Raw genomic sequence first — 20948 nt, forward strand, 5'->3', positions numbered from 1 at the left:
AACTTCTTCGTTATAACTCGGATTTCGGTATTCTTTATATATCCGGAATCCTTGTCACGATCACTAAAACTTTCTTAATAGATATCGGCTTTATCTAATATTTATTTTCGACGTTCATTTTTATTCTTAATTAATTAAATCCTAATAATTAAGCATAAAACACATAATTCATATAATTCCTCTTTATTTCCTCAAAATGAGTTACAAAGGTTGACCTAGACTATTTCATTATCATTAATGTCTAGCCTAGAAACACGGGCGTTACAATAATTAAAATAAAATCCCTTAATTCATGGAAATTACCATAAAAATATCTTTGACCAACTATTTAACCTAGTCTCTCATATCATACGTATTCTATTTCTGCCTCCTCCCATTTTCTTATTGACGAATGAACTTCATCTGATCAAAAGAGGTGGTCGAAACCTCTTGCCACAATTGTCGACGATGTGAATTGGAATCAAGGTGTCGAGGTTCTCCATCTGTTGCTGACCTATCTGATTTTCATGAATTCCATCGTTCAGCTCGCCTCCACAGCTCTCCCGTCCATCTGCAATCATTCTTCTGGTGGGTGCTTCTCCAACGTGTTTTTGTCCATCTCTGTATCGATTTCATGCGGTCTTCTTTTTTGGTTAGGTATGATTGTTTTTTTCGTTTACTCCGTCTAATTTTAAATTGGTTTTCGATTTTGGGTCTGGAATGTGATGTTAATTGGTTTCTAATTTTGCACCTTGAGTCGATTGATTGGTTTTGAATTTGATTTCTTATTTTTCACCTTGAATCTAATTGCTTTCTGAAATTGCACATGATGTTTACCTTGTTGTTGAATCTGATGTGGATCTTGACATGTTAATCTCCTATGTGTAATGTGAAATTTTAACTTCCACCCACCAGGTGTTCGACATAATGCCAACATTGCATCTGATGTTTACCTTTTCTATAGTTCTATACAACATATGTGGTAATGTTTTAAGATATTGTTTTTTGGTTTAGTGTCATAACAACTCTTTCTACAACTTGCTAACAGACTAGGCATCTGATGTTTACCTTTTCTATAGTTCTATACAACCTTTTCTATAGTTCTGTTAGTGTTGCTGCTATTTTTATGAAAATGATTTCAAATATGCTAGGAAAGAATGAGGTTCTTGTATTTTAAAATGAGTTTATTTTTGTGAAATTTGAATGCATTCTATAGTGTATTCCCTTTAAGCTAATTAAGCTAATTATGTGAGAATGACTTTCTTTCCTCATCATTGGGTGTTTATTCTTATCTTCAATTGTTTCATTCTTTAAGAATAGTTATTTCATTCTTTAAGAATATTTTGTATCTAATGTATTCTTCTATTTGAATAATGTGTAGAGAGTATTATAATCTTGGAGAATCACATAAGAATGATTCTGCCAGAATTGTATTTCCGGTATAATCACATAAGAATGATTATGGTAGAATCACATAAGAATGATTTTGCAAGGGTTGTATTGCAATTGGCTGATGTTTTAACATGATTTTTGTTTCTTATGTTTTTTAGATGTTTCAAGTTTTACCTAGGGATCACTTACCATCCTCAAGTTTATCTCCTTTTGCAGCTCCTTGTATAAAATCATTCTCATGGAATACAATTCTAATAGAATGCCAATCTCACAAAATGTCAATCTCATAGAATGCTAGCATATTTTGAAGTGGCTTAGAGGTCAAACATATACAAGACATCTAGAAACGAAACAAGAAAGTGAATGAGGATTCTTTCAAGAATGCCGATATTTTTTTTGCAAGAGATTTCAAGAATGAATGTAATTTATGTTCATAGTAGTATTCTTTAAGAATGAATGTAATTACTTATTCTAAACTATTAAACTTCGTCTTATATAAAATTTGTATTCATTAAAAATTATTAGCCTTGATAATATGTGTTTATAATATTATGTTCATAGTTGTATATCATTCTGACAGAATTACAGAATATAATTCTAACAAAATAACATTCTGATATAATAAAATCGGTTTATGCTTACAAATTACGTTTGAAATTGAATTAATTTGAAAAAAAATCAGATTTTTTAAATAAAAATCATTAATTATCCCATAAACATGAAATTACAAACAACTGGTCATTAATACACATTGGTTCGCAGTGGTTTGACCGCCGAACACTGACCAATTTTTACCAATTGTTACAATTATCATGGTATTAAATTCTTAAAACATGATTTCTCTTATCGTTTTGCTATAAAACTATTGAGAAATTTACAATAGTTTCGGCATCGAGGTCGTCAGCTCCTAAACAATATTATCTATTATCTGAATCAAAGTATACATATCTAATTTCTTTGAAAATACATGCCTGATTGGCAAGATGATGGTTGATACCCATCTTGTATCTAATGTTATTATTTATGTCTAATGGTGTTCCTTTGCCGGTACATGGATTGTACTATACTATTAGGGGTATTTGGTTTATCTCAATGTTACTTGCTTAAGAATATTTCATGCCATTCATGTTATTAGTTTTTTTATTTCCCCTACTACACTTCAATGAGGCACAAACATTTCCCATGCCGCCTCGATTTCAATACACGACGCCTTCATTGCTTCACATCTTGATTTCACTCATGACCTTAAGAATGAAACAAGTAAGGTAATGGTATACCTGGGTCGGTATCAACGAAATATATTGACCCAATCCTTCACCTGGATATATTTGATACCCACAGTTCTGAACAGAGATGCATTACCAAGTACAATGCAATACATGCCAGCTAATAACCACGAGTTAGCATATACCGGAAAATATGCACTCTATAAAAAACAAGGTACATATACGGGTAATAAACAAACCAATTGTAGTACAAAATAATAACTCATACATCTGGATCTTGAGAAAAATCGGGTAAAAGGATGAACCCGATCTCCCAGAAAAAGATACAAAAGAAACACATATCCTAAGGTTAAGCAAGCCTCACTCTTTTCCTTAATGCATTAGCTATACTCAACTTCATGCAAACTCCATCTGACTTAGGCATCAGAGAGAAATATCAGAGGGCAACCCTGGTATAGCTCCTGACGTCTTTATTAATTTCCATAGATTGCACGCAAAGGAGCAAAACGCAACTACAATGAATTATAGGAAAAGGGGTGTAACATCATAAGGTATTAGCTTTTTAGGTTTATTTTTTGTGTTGTTGAACACTTGAAAAACCAATTAGGTTTATTTGCTTAGGTTTAGTTGTTGTTAAAATTAGTTGTTATTAAAATTGAAAGATATATAATGCTTTCTTGTGTTGCATAAAATTGAAATTAGGATATTTAGATATACTAATTTTTTGAAATCTTTAATTGTAGGGTTTTGTTGGTAATTTTTTAAAAAAAAATTAGAGTTGGTATCGATGAAAGTGGTGGAGAATATTCTAAAAGAAATGGCTTTGATGAAATTCCACAAAGACTACAAACTACCTCTACAACTACAACACCTACTTTAACAAGTGTTGATTTGAATAATTTTCCTATAGACCTAGGCCAAAAATTAGATCTTATCATGATGGTTTTCAAATCAATTTTGAAGAAGGTATATTCTTTTTGTTAAAAACATACTATTGAAATTGTGAAAATGTCATAATATTATGTTACTCCAAGAAACTATATGACCAAGATTACTAGTCAATCACTTTAAAGTTGTGATTATTAACACAAATTTGGATTTGCAAATTAAAAAGTTGGGGATCGATTAAGTGAAGTAAGCACAGGATTGATAAAAAATATGGCGGCTTTGAGTCATTATGAATCATTTTCTAGGTTGATAAATCAAAGTTGTTGAAGTTAAGTGGAATATACCAAGATGATTTTAATGATTCCAAAAAGGTGCATCTTGTTGGTCAACTTGATATTTGTTATCACTCTCTCCTACATGATGAAAATTTTGCTAACTTGAAGGGATTGCAAACCTTTCTCGATTAATGGTGGAAACAAAGAAACATTCTTTTCATTTGGTCAATAGGTTATTAAATCTAACTTTGGTTATGTCCGTCACAACCGTAACAAATGAAAGATGTTTATCTGCAAAGAAAATATTGAAGACCGACTTGCGTAATAAAATTAGTGAAGATTTTATGAATGACACTTTGATTTGCAGCGTAGAAAATGAAACACTTATGGATGCTAAGATTGAAAATGTGATTAGTCGCTTTAGTAAAATGAAAGAAAGAATATGCCAACTTAAAATTGTAGGATGTGTTCCATAAAAACTAGATGGTAGTTAGAAGCTGGAGCTAGATGAAAATTTTTGAAACATATAAAATTACATAAAATAACTTATGTAAAACATGTTATTAAGTTTTAAAAAAGGGTAATTAAGTCATTTTGTAAAATTATAAAATATCTTTTTGTTAAATGTTATTTAAAGTAGTTTTGGGATTTGATAATTTTGGTTTAGCTAAAAGCTAGAAGTTCCCACTGCCAAATGAAACTTTTTTTTTCTTCGAGTTTTTGTTTTTTAAAGCTAGAAGCCCTAAAAGCCACGTATCGAACACGACTGTAATCTCTACACTAATTTGTCATATATAATGAAACCATAATTTACAATTTTTTTATCTTCTTATATATTATTGGGGGGGGGGGGGGGGTGGTTGTCACTCATTATTTTTTTTCCTAGGTCCAACCATGTACAAACTTATGGTGATGCTTATTTGTATCGATCTTAAGTGAACTGATAGAGTATATATCTTTCATGGCATTTATCTTATTCCATAGAAGAATACGAACCAATATTATGTTTCACAATCCTCCATAAGAGTTGGTATCGTGTATTGACATTGACTGCCTATGAGACCTTTTTAGTTACGTTCGTTACTTGCGAATATGATTATTGATTTTTCTCATCATACTTCGTTTCATTGTGACAATAAAAATGCATTGCATATTGCTCAAAATTCAGCTCGCCATGAGAGGACCACACATTTTGAAATTGATTGTTATTTTACTCGTCATTATCTTCAACATGGAAGAAGTTTGGTGCCTGATGTTTCTTATTTCATGCAAATTGTTGATATATTTGCCTTATGTTTCTTATTATGTGCAGATTGTTGATATATTTAGTTAGACAAACTCGTTTCATGTTACGGTTTAGAAGGTTTTATGGTGGAAATCCAGATTCTCAATGGATCGCGTAGGATCGCTTTCCGAAATGATATTTTCACCCTATGTCTAGATTACAAGAAATTCAGTCTAGGATAACCCAAAGGTGCATTTACGAATCTAGGCACAAAAATGTAATCCAAATTGCTAGAAAAATTATGAGTTTGTCAGAGAAGAAGAAGAGCTGAGAAAAAAAAGGGTATAACGACTCAAAGAGAAGAGTTGTATTTATACTTGACAATTAGGGTTACGATTAGGGTTTCCGTCTTCTGAATTAGTCAAGTAATCCAGAAATTAATGGCATGATCAATGGTTTCCAAAACTGACGAGATTTTCCATTTTACCATAATCACCCACTAGGATTCAGGCGTCACAGGCTCTTCCCTTAGGACCACGCAAGAGCACGTGACGCCCTTGACCACCGTTATTTCTTCGTACCCGCTTATAATTTGATCTCATAATACGTGGACTCCACACACTCCGAAGCATATAAGATAGAGTACAAGTTATAAATGTTTTAGTTAACATATTAGTTACAATTATACAAAAGTCTCTATAACACTAAAATCACCAACATTTCATACTTTCGTTTATTGTCTTGTACTCTTGCAGCATGCATCCTTTTAGACCCGAAGGAGGGGGTGTCAATATATTTAATTATTGGGGAAAATACAAATCTAGCCAAAATCCTTAATTACTTATCAAAAAATAGTAAAAAAAACCACTTAGCCAAAAATAGCCTACAAAAGAGTAGTCAACCTACAGTTGACTACTCTTTTCCGCAGTTGACTACTCTTTTCCCCTAAGACTACTCTTTTCCCCTAATGGGATACTGTTTCACGGGTCCGTTTACTTTTTCGTGGCCCGTTAGCCCAAAGTATATAATGTAAAATTTTTCAGATTAGGTCATTTTTCCTATTTTTTTTGTTGGTTTTGCTACTTTTTTCTCTCAATGGAACACCCGAAGAACAACCAGGTTTGTCTACTTTTCATCAAAATTTTACCGTGTTTGTGATTAGGAGTATGTTTTGTATATGGGGTTAAGTTTTTTTTGAAAAAAATCAAAAAAAAAAATATATAAAACCGTAGGTTTCATACGAAACGTACGGTGTACAAGTGCCCAATGCACAGATTGCAATGTCGACTTGTACACCTACGGTTTTGTATGAACCGTACTGAATTTTTTTTTGACAAAACAGTAGATTAAACCCCAAAACCGTAGCTTTTTTGACAAAACAGTAGATTAAACCCCAAAACAATAGACTTAAAAAAAAAAACGTATTTTTTTCCCAAAACCGTAGGCTACGGTTTGGGAAACCGTAGCTAAATCGAGAGGAAACCGTAGGTTTTAAAAAACCTACGGTTTTGTTTCTTAGAAATGAAAAAAAAAGTATAAAAAACACGAAACAATAGACGAATTGGCGAAACAGTAAACGAATATAGAAACCCACGGTTTCGTGGGCTATATTTGGACATTTACTAATTTTTGGCTAAAAATTGCTAACCACTTCATTAATTTGGCTAGATTAGTAATTACCCATTAATTATTTATCGTATTGCCATAATTAGCTTAAACTTATATTAATATTAATATTAATATTTAACTCTCTTGCCATAGTTGTTAGCTATCTATGTCCCTCATTCCGAGTAATTTACCAGGTTTATACCTCTCAAATTTTAAAACTTTAAGCATCATAAATTCAAACTTGTTACAACAAGACACATTTTTTTTGTTTAGTCTTCCTTTCAAGAAATACCCGAAACATGTGTCCGGTGAGGTGATTACATGAGCAAGAATTGAGAACTAAAGACAAAATTGTCAGGTTAAAGAAAACAAAATGAAGATGTTTGGCCAATTATTATGTCCATAACTTGGAAAGAACTATTCGGATAAAATAATTTGGATTTTTTATAATTGTATATCTTACATCTTATATACATTTCTTGTTCGAAACGTATATTTTGGTACCATTATAGAAAACGCTAATGTTAATATATATTTTTTTTCTTTTTGCCGACGATAAAAATCAATAATGTCAAAATTCAAAACAATGACAAAAAATATAGAAAATTAAAAGGTCAATCAATGTAAATCAATAATGTATACCATTGAACTAAAACTGTAATTTACTTTATTTTATTGTCTAATGTAAATATGCACCACGATAAATCCAAAATTAAAAGGTCAATCAATCAAATATGTAAAAAACTTAAAATGCAACTTGGAACAACCTTGAAACTCGAGACATGTGATTCCCCGGTAAACCGCCTTTCGCCTACGTAATCTGTAGTCGACATGTGGACCTAACAGCCTCAATAATTCTTTAATTCTTTTTCAATTATAGCAATACTAAATACTAGGTTACAACTTATGGAACCAGATAAAAAATTTATAAAACATTTATATTATTAATAAAAGTTAAGTTTGTTTAAAACTTTTTATGATTATTTAAAATTAATATTAATATATATTTATAAAACATAATATAAATTTAAGTATATTGTAAATGATTTATAAAACATAATATAAATTTGAATAGAGCTTAAAGCGAAACACAATGAATAATATAAATGACATTGATATATAAAAAATAAAATATAAAAGAAATGCAATAAAAATAAATAAAAAACCATAATTGTTTGAATTAAAAAACTACAAAGTATTTATAAATTTCTAAAAGCTTCCTTATACACAACATTGGAAGTTTTGTTTATAAGTCTACCATGCTTATCTAAAATTAACAATTTCAATCATTCTCTACTTTGAACTCTAGATAAGGCAACATACAACTGTCCATGTGAAAAAACAGGATCTTTGAGATACAGACCAACCTTCGATAACGATTGGCCCTGACTTTTATTAATTGTCATTGCAAAGCATACAACCAATGAAAATTGTCTTCTTTGAAATTTGAAGGGAATTTTTTTTTCTTCAGAAGGACTTAAATACATTCTTGGAATAAAAGTTCGGTTTCCAATATTACTTCCAGATATGATAACTGCCTCAATAACACGTTTGCCCAAAGATTTGACTTGTAGCCTAGTGCCGTTACATAAGCCATTTTTCTGATCAATATTTCTCAGTAACGTAACTGGAACACCGACCATTAAAATTAACTTGTGATTTGGCAAACCTGATACTTTAAGACCATTTAAAACTTCTGGAGAGTATAAATTGGCATCAAACTGATCATGAACAAACTCAGATTGGCAAAGACTATCTGAACTTAAATATTCTACATCGTCTCCGGGAAACAATGATAACAAACGATCATTTATTTGTTGGACAACTTCATTTTTTGGAGCAAGTATTGCTCTTTCTTGAAAATAACCTGTAACGTTGAAGTTTTCCAAAATTGAAGGATATACAAACTCAATTAATGAACCTATAGGATCATGTGGATCATTAATGAGAATATCATCCGGAACATCAATAATCGCTTCACCATCGTTCGAACCACCAACTTTTCCTTCTCCTATGTCCAAAAGCCAGTTTGCAAAGTCCTTTATTTCTCGAATATCAGATGGATCCCTTCCAACGGTTAGCCTCATGTTTATCGTTAATCTATGGACTTTGCATTGTTGCCATATATATGAAGAACTTAAAGAAGCATTAACGATGTTTTGTCTACTACCTCCTTGAACAACAGGTAGAATTTGTCTGAAGTCTCTTCCACAAAGAATCGATTTTCCTCCAAATGGAATATTTGAGTTGCTAGACTTGTCAAACCTACATACATCTTTCAGAGTTCGATCTAAAGCTTCAAATGCATGCTTGTGGACCATAGGTGCCTCATCCCAAATAATCAATGAGGTTTTTCTTACTAATTTGCCGAGTTCACTATTAGTCGGTATCGTACAAATAGAATCCTCTGTAAGATTCAACTGAATTATAAACCGAGAGTGTGTTGTCCTTCCTCCAGTCAATAATAACGATGCAATACCACTTGAAGCAACATTTAATACTATCTCACCATTACATCTAATTGCTGCAGATATTGTCTTCCAAAGAAAGGTTTTACCCGTTCCACCATATCCATACACAAAAAACACACCTCCTTTCTTATCCTTGACTGTAGTCATGATATCAAGAAAAATATTGTGTTGCTCGTTTGTTAATGCAATAAACATACGATCAAACTCTTTCTTTAAAATCGGTATGTCATAGTCTAACTCCTCCGTGATAAGGCGCTTGTTTGAAGAAGAAACATAATCAACATCAGGGTAAGGCATTTTTGTATAATTTTTAATACTGGTGTTGTTACGAAGTAAAATTTGTTCGATCTCGAACAAAGTCAGGTTTTTAAGTTGATCTTCATTGAGTGATAAACCAGTACAATGAACAATATGTCAAAAAGAATATAATATCAAACAGTTTAATGGTAATAAAAAAATTATACCCTGCATATTGAAAATATATAGTATCCGTTTTTACAAATAATGATAGAAAATTATAATACCTGGAGACTTTAATCTACGTTGTTGGTTGTAAAGAATACCATCCGACAAGTGTTGCCATGTATTTTCCCAAACAAACTCTGGTCTACCCAAACTATTAGACATTAACATCATAGCAAATAAGAAATGCAGATAAAAACCAGTTCCTGAATGACTTGCTTCCTTAATTGCATCGGCATATTATTTGTCGTCATCTAAGAGGCCCAAAGCACAACATGCATCTCGAAAAGAAGGAAATTCTTCACCATTTATTGTACGGATTTCTTCAAATGATTTTGTACCTTTCACTTTATTTAAAAGAATCCGTAAGAAGTAGACTTCGCCAAGTTTGGGTGAAACTGAGTGAATTCTTCCTACTGAACGTCCAATTTTCCTTGGCTTCCAAAACCTACCATTAGGTTTCCAAACAAACTTCGTAGGAAATTCAACATATGTAAGTTTTTGTGCATCTTTATTAATTTTATTACATTTCATCCAAGATGTGAACATAGAAGCAGCAACTGAAGGTTGTTCAAGAACATTGTCAATATCATCGTCTGCAGCATATATGACTTGTTGTTGATCAGGAAGATGAAAAGGTAGTCGAATCACAGAAGGATATCGGTAATGAACATCGTATCCGAATATTCGTCATGATGCTTCACATGCAGATGTATATGTACGCCCAGAACTTGTTGGCCTTCTTTCCTGCGGAGCGTCGTATTTCGTAAAGGTCGATTAAAACGATCATTAAATATTTTTCAAGTATATATAGAACCGAATACGATTAAAAGGAGAAAGTAAATCAAATTAATTGCAATTTATATCATACCTTATATATCATCATACCTTAATATGAAATCGGATGACTGAATCGGATCTCAATTTCAAACATATCACATTAAATTTTAATACAGCTCAGATACTATAAAAAGCTGATTTTAAATGCCAATTTAAAATGACATGGACAGGTGTTATAATATAATGACGTGGTTATAATGATAATGAGGTGGTTATAGAAGATGAAATAAAAGAGGCGTAAAAAAGGTATTTAACTTAGGATGAAATTAGTGTTTTTGAAGGGACACGTGACATATTACTTTCGTTTATTAGATAGGGAGATTACCGAATATAACCTATAATTCTTTTTTAAAGATTTTACTTTTTTCCTTAATTTTATCCCATAATTATTATTTAATTTTATAGTTTTATCCTTTTAATTCCTTTCCATTTATTCTTATTATAGTTTTACTCCAAGTATTTTTTTAGTTTCCTCCATAAATTTTATACTTGTTAATTTTAATTATTTTATATTTATTTCGGTTTACGTTGATTGAATATTTTTTTTTTTGAAATGACATGCCACAATACCATCTTATAAAAAAATAACAGTGAGAAGAAAGTCGAAGTCGAAACTTCTCGGCCGTAATCCATGCATCTTACGATTGAACCAAATATAAAAGTTTAAAACAAAATTACACAAATTTTTCTTTGTGTCTGACAAAAAAATACTATTGCAAGCACTTATGAAGAATTTTAAAATATTCATAAATGAATATGGTCTTCAATGAACGTAACATATTAACACGAGGAACATGAGCTTCAAAACCAGAAATTTAAGTCGATATTTAGGGAATCAACTACATTGAACATTGAAATGTGATTTGAAGCTCATATTGTGCAATTCAATACATGATAGTCAATAATTACACAAATCCAATTCGATTACACAACAAATGAAACTAAAAGATGAAAAATCCTAAAATCAAACCTATTGATTATCAAAATCAACACCTTATAATCAATAAACAAACAAATCATTGATGTTGGAAACCAAATGCATTGAAGCTACAATTAATCCACCGTAAAATTCATGATTCTTTAATCGTAATGTTGTGTTGATAGTTTAGATGTAGGGGCAGTGGCGAATCTAGAACCAAAATCAACGTGGTTCCTTATATAAATGAAATGGGAAAAGTATGAAAATGTAGGTTTTTCGTAAAAATAAGTTAGTTCCTTATGTTTTTTTATATAGAATTGTTGTATTAAAATAGAAAAAAGGTAGGTCCTAGGACCCACCTTCACATAGCGTAGCTACGCCCTTGTGTAGGGGGGATTGAAAGGAGACGCACAAAACCCATCATTCCCTCATATGTATGTGTTTCCCTTGACATTAGGTGAAGTTATAATCTTATTTATGTAATATCCATTTTCGGTAAAGATGTATTATAAACCATATGTGTATGTATTATATATGGGATTATATATCTATTACTTTGTTACTCACAAAGCTTTTAAGCTTACATTTGATTTCTGTTGGAGGTCACATGACTTAGTAATAAGGAAAAGAAGAGAAAGGTGCTTTGGATTGATCACGATTAGATCTTGTTTATACTTTTGGATGTAAGACTTTGTAAATCTGGTTTGATCTGTAGGCATATTTTGTATGTTTGGATTTAAGATAACTACATGTAATGGTGACTTAACATAAACGTACACCATGTAATGCTTTAAAAATGATGAAAATTTTTTGGTGTACTTTATGTTGAATGGTCAAGTGTTACAAGTTGTTATCAGAGTCGTGGTTTGAGTGAACTAGACATTGTAGAGAAAATTCCAAGACTTAAACCGCAGATAGAGTAGGATAATGGCATATCCGTAAAATATGGTAGTTACTCTGATATTTGTATGCTCACAATAGGTGTTAAAATTGTGATATATTTGGTGAGTAGAAAGGAGAGATGTAAGTTGACTCGATTTTATGGCCTTAAGGTACTCAACTATTAGACTATATTAAGGAATACGGTGATAAGTGTGTGTGTGTGTGTATATATATATATATATATATATATATATATATATATATATATATATATATTTGTTGTATGGATACAATGAATAATTTAGTTGTTTGCATCTATTATCACCATGAAGACATTTTAGTCATTTACATGAATAAGAAGAAGATTGAGAACCTCATCGTGTGATTCTGATTTAGAGTATCATTAAAAAATCAATGGATAAGTTTGATCTAGGTTTATGAATGGCGTGATAGGAGTTGTATGGGGTAGAACGAGAAGATTTAGCAGATGATGAATCTTGTAACACCTGTTTTCTAGATCGGATCAGTTAAAGATTCAAGGAGGTCAAAGATGTGCTTTTTGGGAAAAAACCAAATGCTACAACGTGGTGGGTTGATGACCACAACGTGGCATGAGACTTAAGTGAAACGTATATCCTAATGGACACCACGACGTGCCAAGAAGGATGTCATGACGTGACAACTGCTGCAGCCCAAACCCCTAATTATTTTAGGGTTTCCTCCATATTTAAGGACCTTAACTTTAGGGTTAGGTCATTCTCTTTAGCCTCTACCCTCATATCTCGAAAAACCTAGCCCATTTGAGTTTTCTTGATGTGTTCTTGGTGTTCTTGAAGATTTAAGACTTGTATTGCATCTTAGGATGAAGAAGAAGGTGTGCTTGTTAGTTGGAAGAGTGTATGTACTTCAAATCTTACATCTCCTGCACCTTGTCGAGCTTGGGAAGGTATAAAGCTCCCACCTTTATAAATTTTTTTTTCTCTTACTTCATACTTTAAAGTCCTTTGAAGGAATATTCTTGGAGTTTAGGGAAACACTAGAACCTTAGGATTGTTTGTTGATGATCTTTTGGCCTTATTTGATGGAAAAAGTGTTAAGTCATGATCCCTTTTGTTCCACGCATAAGTTTTGGTCATATTAAGGGCTTAATGGACTTAGGCTTGTAGATCTTACTTGGGGGTGAGGTCCTAATGGATAAAGTTGGAAACTTTATCCGTGAAGTCATTGATAAGGACTAGATCTGAAGTTTGGGCCTTGATTTTTAAGGATTAAGCTCTTAATGAAGAAATGATAGATTTACCAAAAACCATGACGTGGCCAAGAAGGGCCCACGACGTAGTGGAGTTCAGATTCACGATTGTGTTGTCCTGACATGTCCACGACGTGGCCAATAAGGGCCCACGACATGGCGATTTCCTACATGTCGACTATTTTGTCCTGACATACCCACGACGTGGCCAAGTGGTCTCCACATCATGGTGGCTGTTGAAATTCGTTGACCAGTGACTTTTGTTGACCGTTTACCATTGACTTTTGACCAGTTTGACCTTGGGTCAAACTTGAAGGATTTAGGTTGTTAATTAAGGATTGATCTTTATTTGGTGTTAGGCGGTTCGCATGATTGATCAGTAAGTGAGAGTGTTGTTGTGCTTCTTCGGTTCTTGAGTTCAAGTGAGTTTCTTACTATGCCACATGTCCCATTTTATCTCCCTTACATGGTATGATATAGGTATTGTTAGAGTACTAGTATGCTAGTTAAATAGGATAACTCCTTGTTATGTGTAACCCCCGTAAGATATGGTTAGATGATTAAAGAATAAATGAGATAATTATTAGTCGCAACGATAATTAGTATTATAAAAAAAGGATTATTTAGGATAAATAATCTAAAAGAAAGTCGTAGTAGTCGTTAAACTGAGAGCGTATATATAGAGAACACCCAATTTGACTTCGTAAGAGGAAGTTATGATTTTCAGAAGTTTCAACGTAGCAATATACGGCTCAGAAACCGAAGTAGAAAGCGGTTAATTGTTAGGAAAATCAATCTAACGAGGGTTGAAGATCTCGTCCATATGTTTCCATCGATATAAAGACAGCCGAGAACAGACATAATATAAGAAAGTTATGAATTTTTAACTGACTTTAACAGTCTAAGTCTGTTAAAAATATAGCTTTAAAAATAAAGTCAAAATTAGCCAACAAAGTCTAAACAAAAGTTGTAGATCTCGTTGGGAGCTTTTTGGGGATATAAAGAACGTTGCAAACGGAGCTCGTATGAAGAAGATACGATTTTTGAAGTTTTCCAAGAAGCGTCACGCGCATGTAGGTTGCACGGCGCACACCTTCTAGAAGGTGGGTGTGGACCACAACATTTGCGACACGTGGCAGAAAAATAGGAGGAGCAACGTCTCAGGTGTGCGTGACGCACACGCCAGGCGCGGTGCACATATGGCCTATAAATAGAGGTGCTCGACCTCATTCTCTTTCATACTACCCACCCCAAAGTCAAACTAGGACACATAGTCAACCCATAAAGTCAAAGCCATGGAAATATATCCTAACATCGAGTCTCACGTCGTGACCAGCCCTTGGTCACGCCGTGCGAGTTGACTAGGCCCGATTCTAACAACTCGATCCCAAATCAGTCAACTTGGTCACAAATTTCCTACTAGACTGTCCTCGCGACGTGAGGATCACTATGTCACGTCCTGAGTTCCATAAACTCAACTATTTATAGGCTTAATCGTTGTCACATCATGAGACCTTATGTCTCACGTCGTGACCCCGGTCTTAAGCCAAAATTCAAGGTTTTAAGTCCTTAATCCATTAAGTGATCAAACCTAACTCTTCAAGAAGCTTAAGGGGACCCTAAAGGTCTATAAAAATGTTTGCTTTATGGGCATGCATGCACCATGCATTTCCTAATCCATTCTAGATCAAAAAGTGGAAAAATATGCACCAAACTATCATGCATGACTCTTATACTTCACCAACATCGAGATCTGGAAAATATGATGATCAAGGAACCCTTAGAATCCATAAAGTTGCTAACTTTATGGATTTACTGCACTCAAGCTTGCTTAAACATGAAGAAATGGGACGAAAACATAGATCTATCCATAATATGCAATAAAATTTGAACCTTTAGCACTTATAAATGTCCAACAACAAGAAGAGATGATGATGATGGTGCTACTTTGCAAACTCCACCACTAGGACTCTTCTTTTCCTCTTCTTCTCTTCTTCTTCAAGCTAGAAAATGCACCATAATGGCTAAGGATCTCAAGGAGGGTTGTGATTAGGGTTTTTAGAGGCATAGAGAGTGAGGGAGGTTGAGGGTGGACAATCCTAGCCCTCCCATTCCATTAAATACCGAAAAATTAGGGTTTTAGTCATCAGATCACTCTCATCTTGTGAGAAACAAGGGATCACGTCGTGAGACTCAAGGAATATGGGTCAACAAGTTAACCCCGGCTCACGCCGTGGGAGGCATTGCTCACGTCGTGACTTCTTCCAAAGGCTAGAAAAGGATTCTTGAAATCATGTACCTTAAAAACCTGAATCTCACAACTACCATCATGCACCACCACCTCCAGATCATGTCATATAGAAATTAAACACATAACTGAAAACCAAAAATCATACTCATAAAATCTAACCTACAAATCATGCAATCGATGCTTTAACAAACCCATAAAAATATGCCCAAAACAAACCTAGAAATCATGGATGAATAAAAAGATAGAAATTATAGATGAAATTAAAAAGCTAGAAATTATGGATGAAGTCAAAATCAAACCATTCAAGACCAAACTTAAACCTGATGAATCTAGAAATTGAATCCATTATGATTGTGATGAAATTTAGATAGAATGTTTTGAATCCTTAAACCTTGCTCTGATTAACTTGAACCCCCAAACCAAAATCAAACTTGTGCTGGTGGTGATGGTGGCTTGCTTGTTAAATACATTATCGACAACTATTGCGGTGGTGGCTGATGTCGGGTTCGTGCGATACTGAGAAAGAAAGAGATAAGAGAAAGGAGATGTAGTGGTAGAGAAGAGTAACGTTGGTGATAGACTCTTGTTCTCAGTTTTTTTCTAGTGATGATGGCTTATCCAGTAAGAGGTGGTCGACGTAGAGGAGAGACACCAGAGGAGTATACTGGCGAGAGAAAGAGGAAGGAGACGTCGTGGTTGTGATTACAGACTTAGAATGGGTTTTATTAGGGTGTAGGTGTCTGGTTGTACATTAGGTTTAAAGGGATTGTACCCTTGTTTAAGAAATAAATAAATATTAATAACTTTTTTTTTCATAAATAAGGGTATTATAATCTTTTGAAGTCTGGCAGAGATGAAAACCGAAACAAAAACAACAAACAGTAAAGAAGGTTCTAGTATAAAAAAAAGTTAGGTACCAAAGACGATTTCAATAATTTGTTCGTAACTTTTATTACGTTAAAACGGTATAATCTGAATATATCATGGAATCTATTCTTTTACATCCTTATAAAGTATGTTTTCTTACTTTGTATTGTTATAAAGAATGTTTTCAATATTACTTAATACTCGCAATAAATCTAAATATATAATTGATACCTTATCATTTTGATCTACATATTGATATAAGTTTGTCTTTATTCGACATATATTACACATGACATGTTGTCAAACTCATTTTGTTTTATATCATTCCGAAGTACTTTTTCCATGCATCATACTACTAAAATATGAAAATTTCCAAACATTTAAATTCATAGAAATTTAATATACTATATATCATTTTCCATTGAACCGAGTACCCTAAATATCGTCTGATTTCGAACTAATTACATATCATTGCATTCTTTTTCAAGGTTTTTGTTGCATCGTGTGAGGATGCAACAATATACTGTAAAATGGTATATATGTTGATATAAATTTATTAAGGAGTTAGGGGATATTGATCTTTTAAAATGTGTTGATTTAAATCAAAATGTTATGATTCTGATGGGGAATTGAAAGATATGTTGATTCATATTATTTTTCATGGTATTTTGCATTGAAAAAGAAGAACAATTTTCATTCGAGATATATAATGGTGGATAGAGTGACGAGTCTAGAACGTAAAGCAACGTGGTTCACTATTTACTATTTAAATGAAAATAAAAATAAAAAATACTAGTTGTGGATCCAGATTCCGGTCGGATCGTATAAGAAAAAAAAATCAAAGTTCTAACAGTTGTACTCGACGAAGTCTTATATCTTGATATATTTTCATAAAAGGAATCGTCTATATGCTAATGCCTAATGAAAAAACACAATAAATAAATTAACTTGACAATATTACTTGCGGAAATGTTTCGTTTTCTTATGCTTATTCTCCTTCTCGTGGAGCTTCGGGGGGTATTCTTGTCATTTGGGATCAGAATCGGTTTAGTAAAAAACGGGTGATTTCTTCTGATTGGTTTGTAGCAGTGGAGGGGGATTGGGTATCTTCTGGAGTAGAGGTGGTGTTTGTTTCAGTTTATGCTCTGCAAGGGAATGAATGTAAAAGACAACATTGGGGAGAGATTTTACAGTTGATGACTTCTTGTTCCGGGGAGTGCGTTTTGATGGGAGATTTTAATGAAGTTCGAGATGAGTCGGAACGTATGGGGTCTCAGTTTCATCCTGCTTCTGCTAGGATTTTTAATCAGATTATTGAGGAGGCGAATTTGTTTGATATTGCTTTGGGTGGTCCTCGCTTTACTTGGAGTTATAAGTGGGGTTCTAAGTTTAGCAAGTTGGACCGTTTTCTGGTTTCTGAGGGTCTTTTGTCAGTTTTTCCTCATCTTTCAGGGTTGGTTTTGGAGAAAAAAAATTTGGATCATCGACCTATTCTTTTGTTGGAACACTCTGTTGATTATGGCCCTAAGACTTTTCGGTTCTTTCATTCTTGGTTTAACCAGGACGGTCTTGATGAAGTGGTTCAGAATTCTTGGTCTACGACTTTCGATTGTGAGGACATTCTTAACCCCTGGGTTATTTTTAAGAAGAAACTCCAGCTTCTTAAATCTAATCTTAGGATTTGGTACTCTTCTATTCAGGTTGGTATGGATGGCAAAAGAAAATTGTTACAAGATAAGATCGAATTGATTGATGCTATTCTTATGGCGGGTGATGGTAGTGCTAACTTTGGAGAACAGAAAGTTTCGATTTTGAAGGAGTTGACTGATTTAGATCACCTCTCGAGAGTGGACCTAGCTCAGAAGGCGAAAGTTCAGTGGGGTATTGAGGGGGATGAGAACTCAAGTTTTTTTCACGGATCTATAAACAGAAAAAGGTGTCAGTTAGAAATCAATAGAGTTATGGTTGATGGTGTTTGGATTGACGAACCGGGGAGGGTCAAAAATGAATTTCATAACTTTTACAAAACTCTCTTTTCTAAGAAGATAGGGACTCGTCCTTCCACAAACCCTGCTCTTTTTCATACCTTTTCGGAGGATCTGGTTCAGTTCCTCCAGGCTCCTTTTTCCGATGAGGAGATTAAAAGGGCAGTTTAGGATTGTGGTTCTGATAAGGCTCCTGGTCCAGATGGTTTCTCCTTTGGTTTCATTAAGCATTATTTGGATCTTATTTCTTTGGATGTGGTGGCATTTGTTCAACATTTTCATTCTCATTCTTCTATCCCTAAGGGTTGTAATGCTTCCTTTTCTCGTTCATCCCTAAGGTGCGGGACCCAAAGGTCATTAGAGATTTTAGACCTATTAGTCTTATTGGTTGCCAATATAAAATTATTGGTAAGCTGTTAGCTAATAGGTTGGCAGAGGTTATTGGTTCTGTTGTTAGTTTGGAGCAGTCTGCTTTTGTTAAAGTGGATTTTGGATTACCCTTTTCTATTGAATGAGGTGGTTGCTTGGAGTAAGGCTTTGAAAAATCCTCAAGTGGATTTTGATAAGGCATATGATTCTTTGTCTTGGGAGTATCTTTTGGAGATCATGCATATTATGATATTTGGTTCTATATGGTGTGGCTGGATAGGGGAGCTTTTGAGTACGGCTAGGGCTTCAGTTCTAGTGAATGGTTCTCCTACTGATGAGTTTCAGATTTATAGAGGGTTGAGACAAGGAGATCCTTTGTCTCCGTTTCTCTTTATTTTGGCGATGGAGGGGTTTCATGTCGCTCTACTTAAAGCTCAGCAAATGAATATTTTCCGGGGAATTTCTATTAGTGACATCCAGATCTCCCATTTGTTTTATGTTGGCGATGTTGTATTGATGTATTCTTGGGATCCATACAATGCCAAACGTATTTTACGTATTTTGAGGTGTTTTTATCTGGCTTCGGGTCTTAAAATTAACTTGCAAAAAAGCAAGTTGATTGGAGTGGGGGTTTCTTATTCTCAAGTGGAATTTGTTGCTAGTAGATTGGGTTGTGCTCCAGATTCTCTTCCTTTTGTTCATTTAGGTGTGCCTATTGGCCAAAATATGGCTCGGGTGTCTGCTTGGTCTATTATTCAGGATCGTTTCCGTTCTAGATTGTCGGGTTAGAAAGTGAAAAGTCTTTGTATTGGAGGTCGTCTTACATTGATCAAGTCAGTTCTTGGAAGTTTGGGTAGCTATCTGATGTCCATTTTTATGGCCCCGATTACTGTTCTTAATTATTTGGAGGTTCTTCGGTCAAGATTTTTTGGGGGTGAAGATTTGGAGGACACACGTATGCATTGGGTCCGCTGGGATGGAGTTTTAGCTGATAAAAAAGAGGGTGGTCTTGGAATTGGAAGTCTGCTTTCTTTTAACCGTTCCCTTCTTTTTCGTTGGCGGTGGAGATTCTTTCATAATCCTGATTTGATATGGGTCAGGGTGGTGATAGCTTTGCATGGTGCTGATGGGGGTTGTTTTTCTCTGTTGGTGAGAAGAGGGTGGACAGGTCCTTGGAGTGGGATTATTAGGATGTTAGTGCAGCTTAGAGACTGGGGTGTTGATTTGCTTTCTTTTTGTCTGATTAGAGTTGGAGATGGAATTAACACTTCTTTTTGGCATGATGTTTGGAAGGGTGGTCAGCCTCTCGCGGTGTCTTTTCCTAGGATTTATGTGTTGGATGTACATCGTTATGTCTCGGTTCGGGTTAGGGTTCTGGTTGGTTGGAGTACTAACTCTCTCAGGTGGGTTCCTAAGGGGTGGAATTGAGCAGACCCAGTGGGATGCGTTTATTGATTTGATGCATGATCTTCAGCTTCATTCTTTTTCTGATCGGTCGGGATGGTCTATTGATGCTTCTGATTCTTTTTCAGTTTCGTCTGCTAGATATCTTGTTGATAGTGGTATGCTGTTTACGGGTGGGTGTGAGATTAGATGGAACAACTGGGTTCCTATCAAGTTGAATATTTTTATTTGGAGGCTGCGATTACGGAGTATTCCCACTAGAGAGAGTTTGTCCCGTCGTGGAGTTATGGTTAATTCTATTATGTGCCCTATTTGTTCCAGTACGATTGAGTCTATTGATCACTTTTTTGCTGATTGTACTCATTTGAGTGATATTTGGTCTCGGGTTGCTATTTGGTGGGGTCTTCAGATTCCTTTCCGGTTATCCATTGATTCCATTCTTTTTTAGTCTCTGTCGATTGGTTTGAGAGGCGGTCAAAGAAAAGCTTTTGATGCGGTAGTTTTGACTACTTTATGGTGTTTATGGAATTTTCGTAATGCTACTATTTTCGGAACGGTTTTGCCTAGGAAATCCTTTATTTTTTATGATGTGGTTGAGAGGTCTTTCTTTTGGATTTCTAATAGGTGTAGTAAAGTTAGGGTGAGCTTCTTGGCTT

General features: G+C 34.1%; 2 protein-coding genes across 2 annotated transcripts; one reads left to right on the forward strand and one right to left on the reverse strand.

Moving 5' to 3' along the window:
- Positions 1-7879: 7879 nt before the first annotated feature.
- LOC145130393 (uncharacterized) lies at positions 7880-9361 on the reverse strand. Its single transcript, XM_079065200.1, has one exon. The coding sequence runs from the start codon at positions 9359-9361 to the stop codon at positions 7880-7882; it is 1482 nt and encodes a 493-aa protein (XP_078921326.1).
- Positions 9362-17760: 8399 nt separating this feature from the next.
- LOC145130394 (uncharacterized) lies at positions 17761-19677 on the forward strand. The gene is made up of 2 exons (XM_079065201.1): positions 17761-18415; positions 18947-19677. The coding sequence occupies exons 1-2, from the start codon at positions 17761-17763 to the stop codon at positions 19675-19677; spliced, it is 1386 nt and encodes a 461-aa protein (XP_078921327.1).
- The last annotated feature ends 1271 nt before the right edge of the window (positions 19678-20948 follow it).

The sequence above is a fragment of the Lactuca virosa genome, chromosome 8, assembly GCF_052849685.1.
Source record: "Lactuca virosa cultivar CGN04683 chromosome 8, Lactuca_virosa_CGN04683_v6, whole genome shotgun sequence".
NCBI lineage: Eukaryota > Viridiplantae > Streptophyta > Magnoliopsida > Asterales > Asteraceae > Lactuca > Lactuca virosa.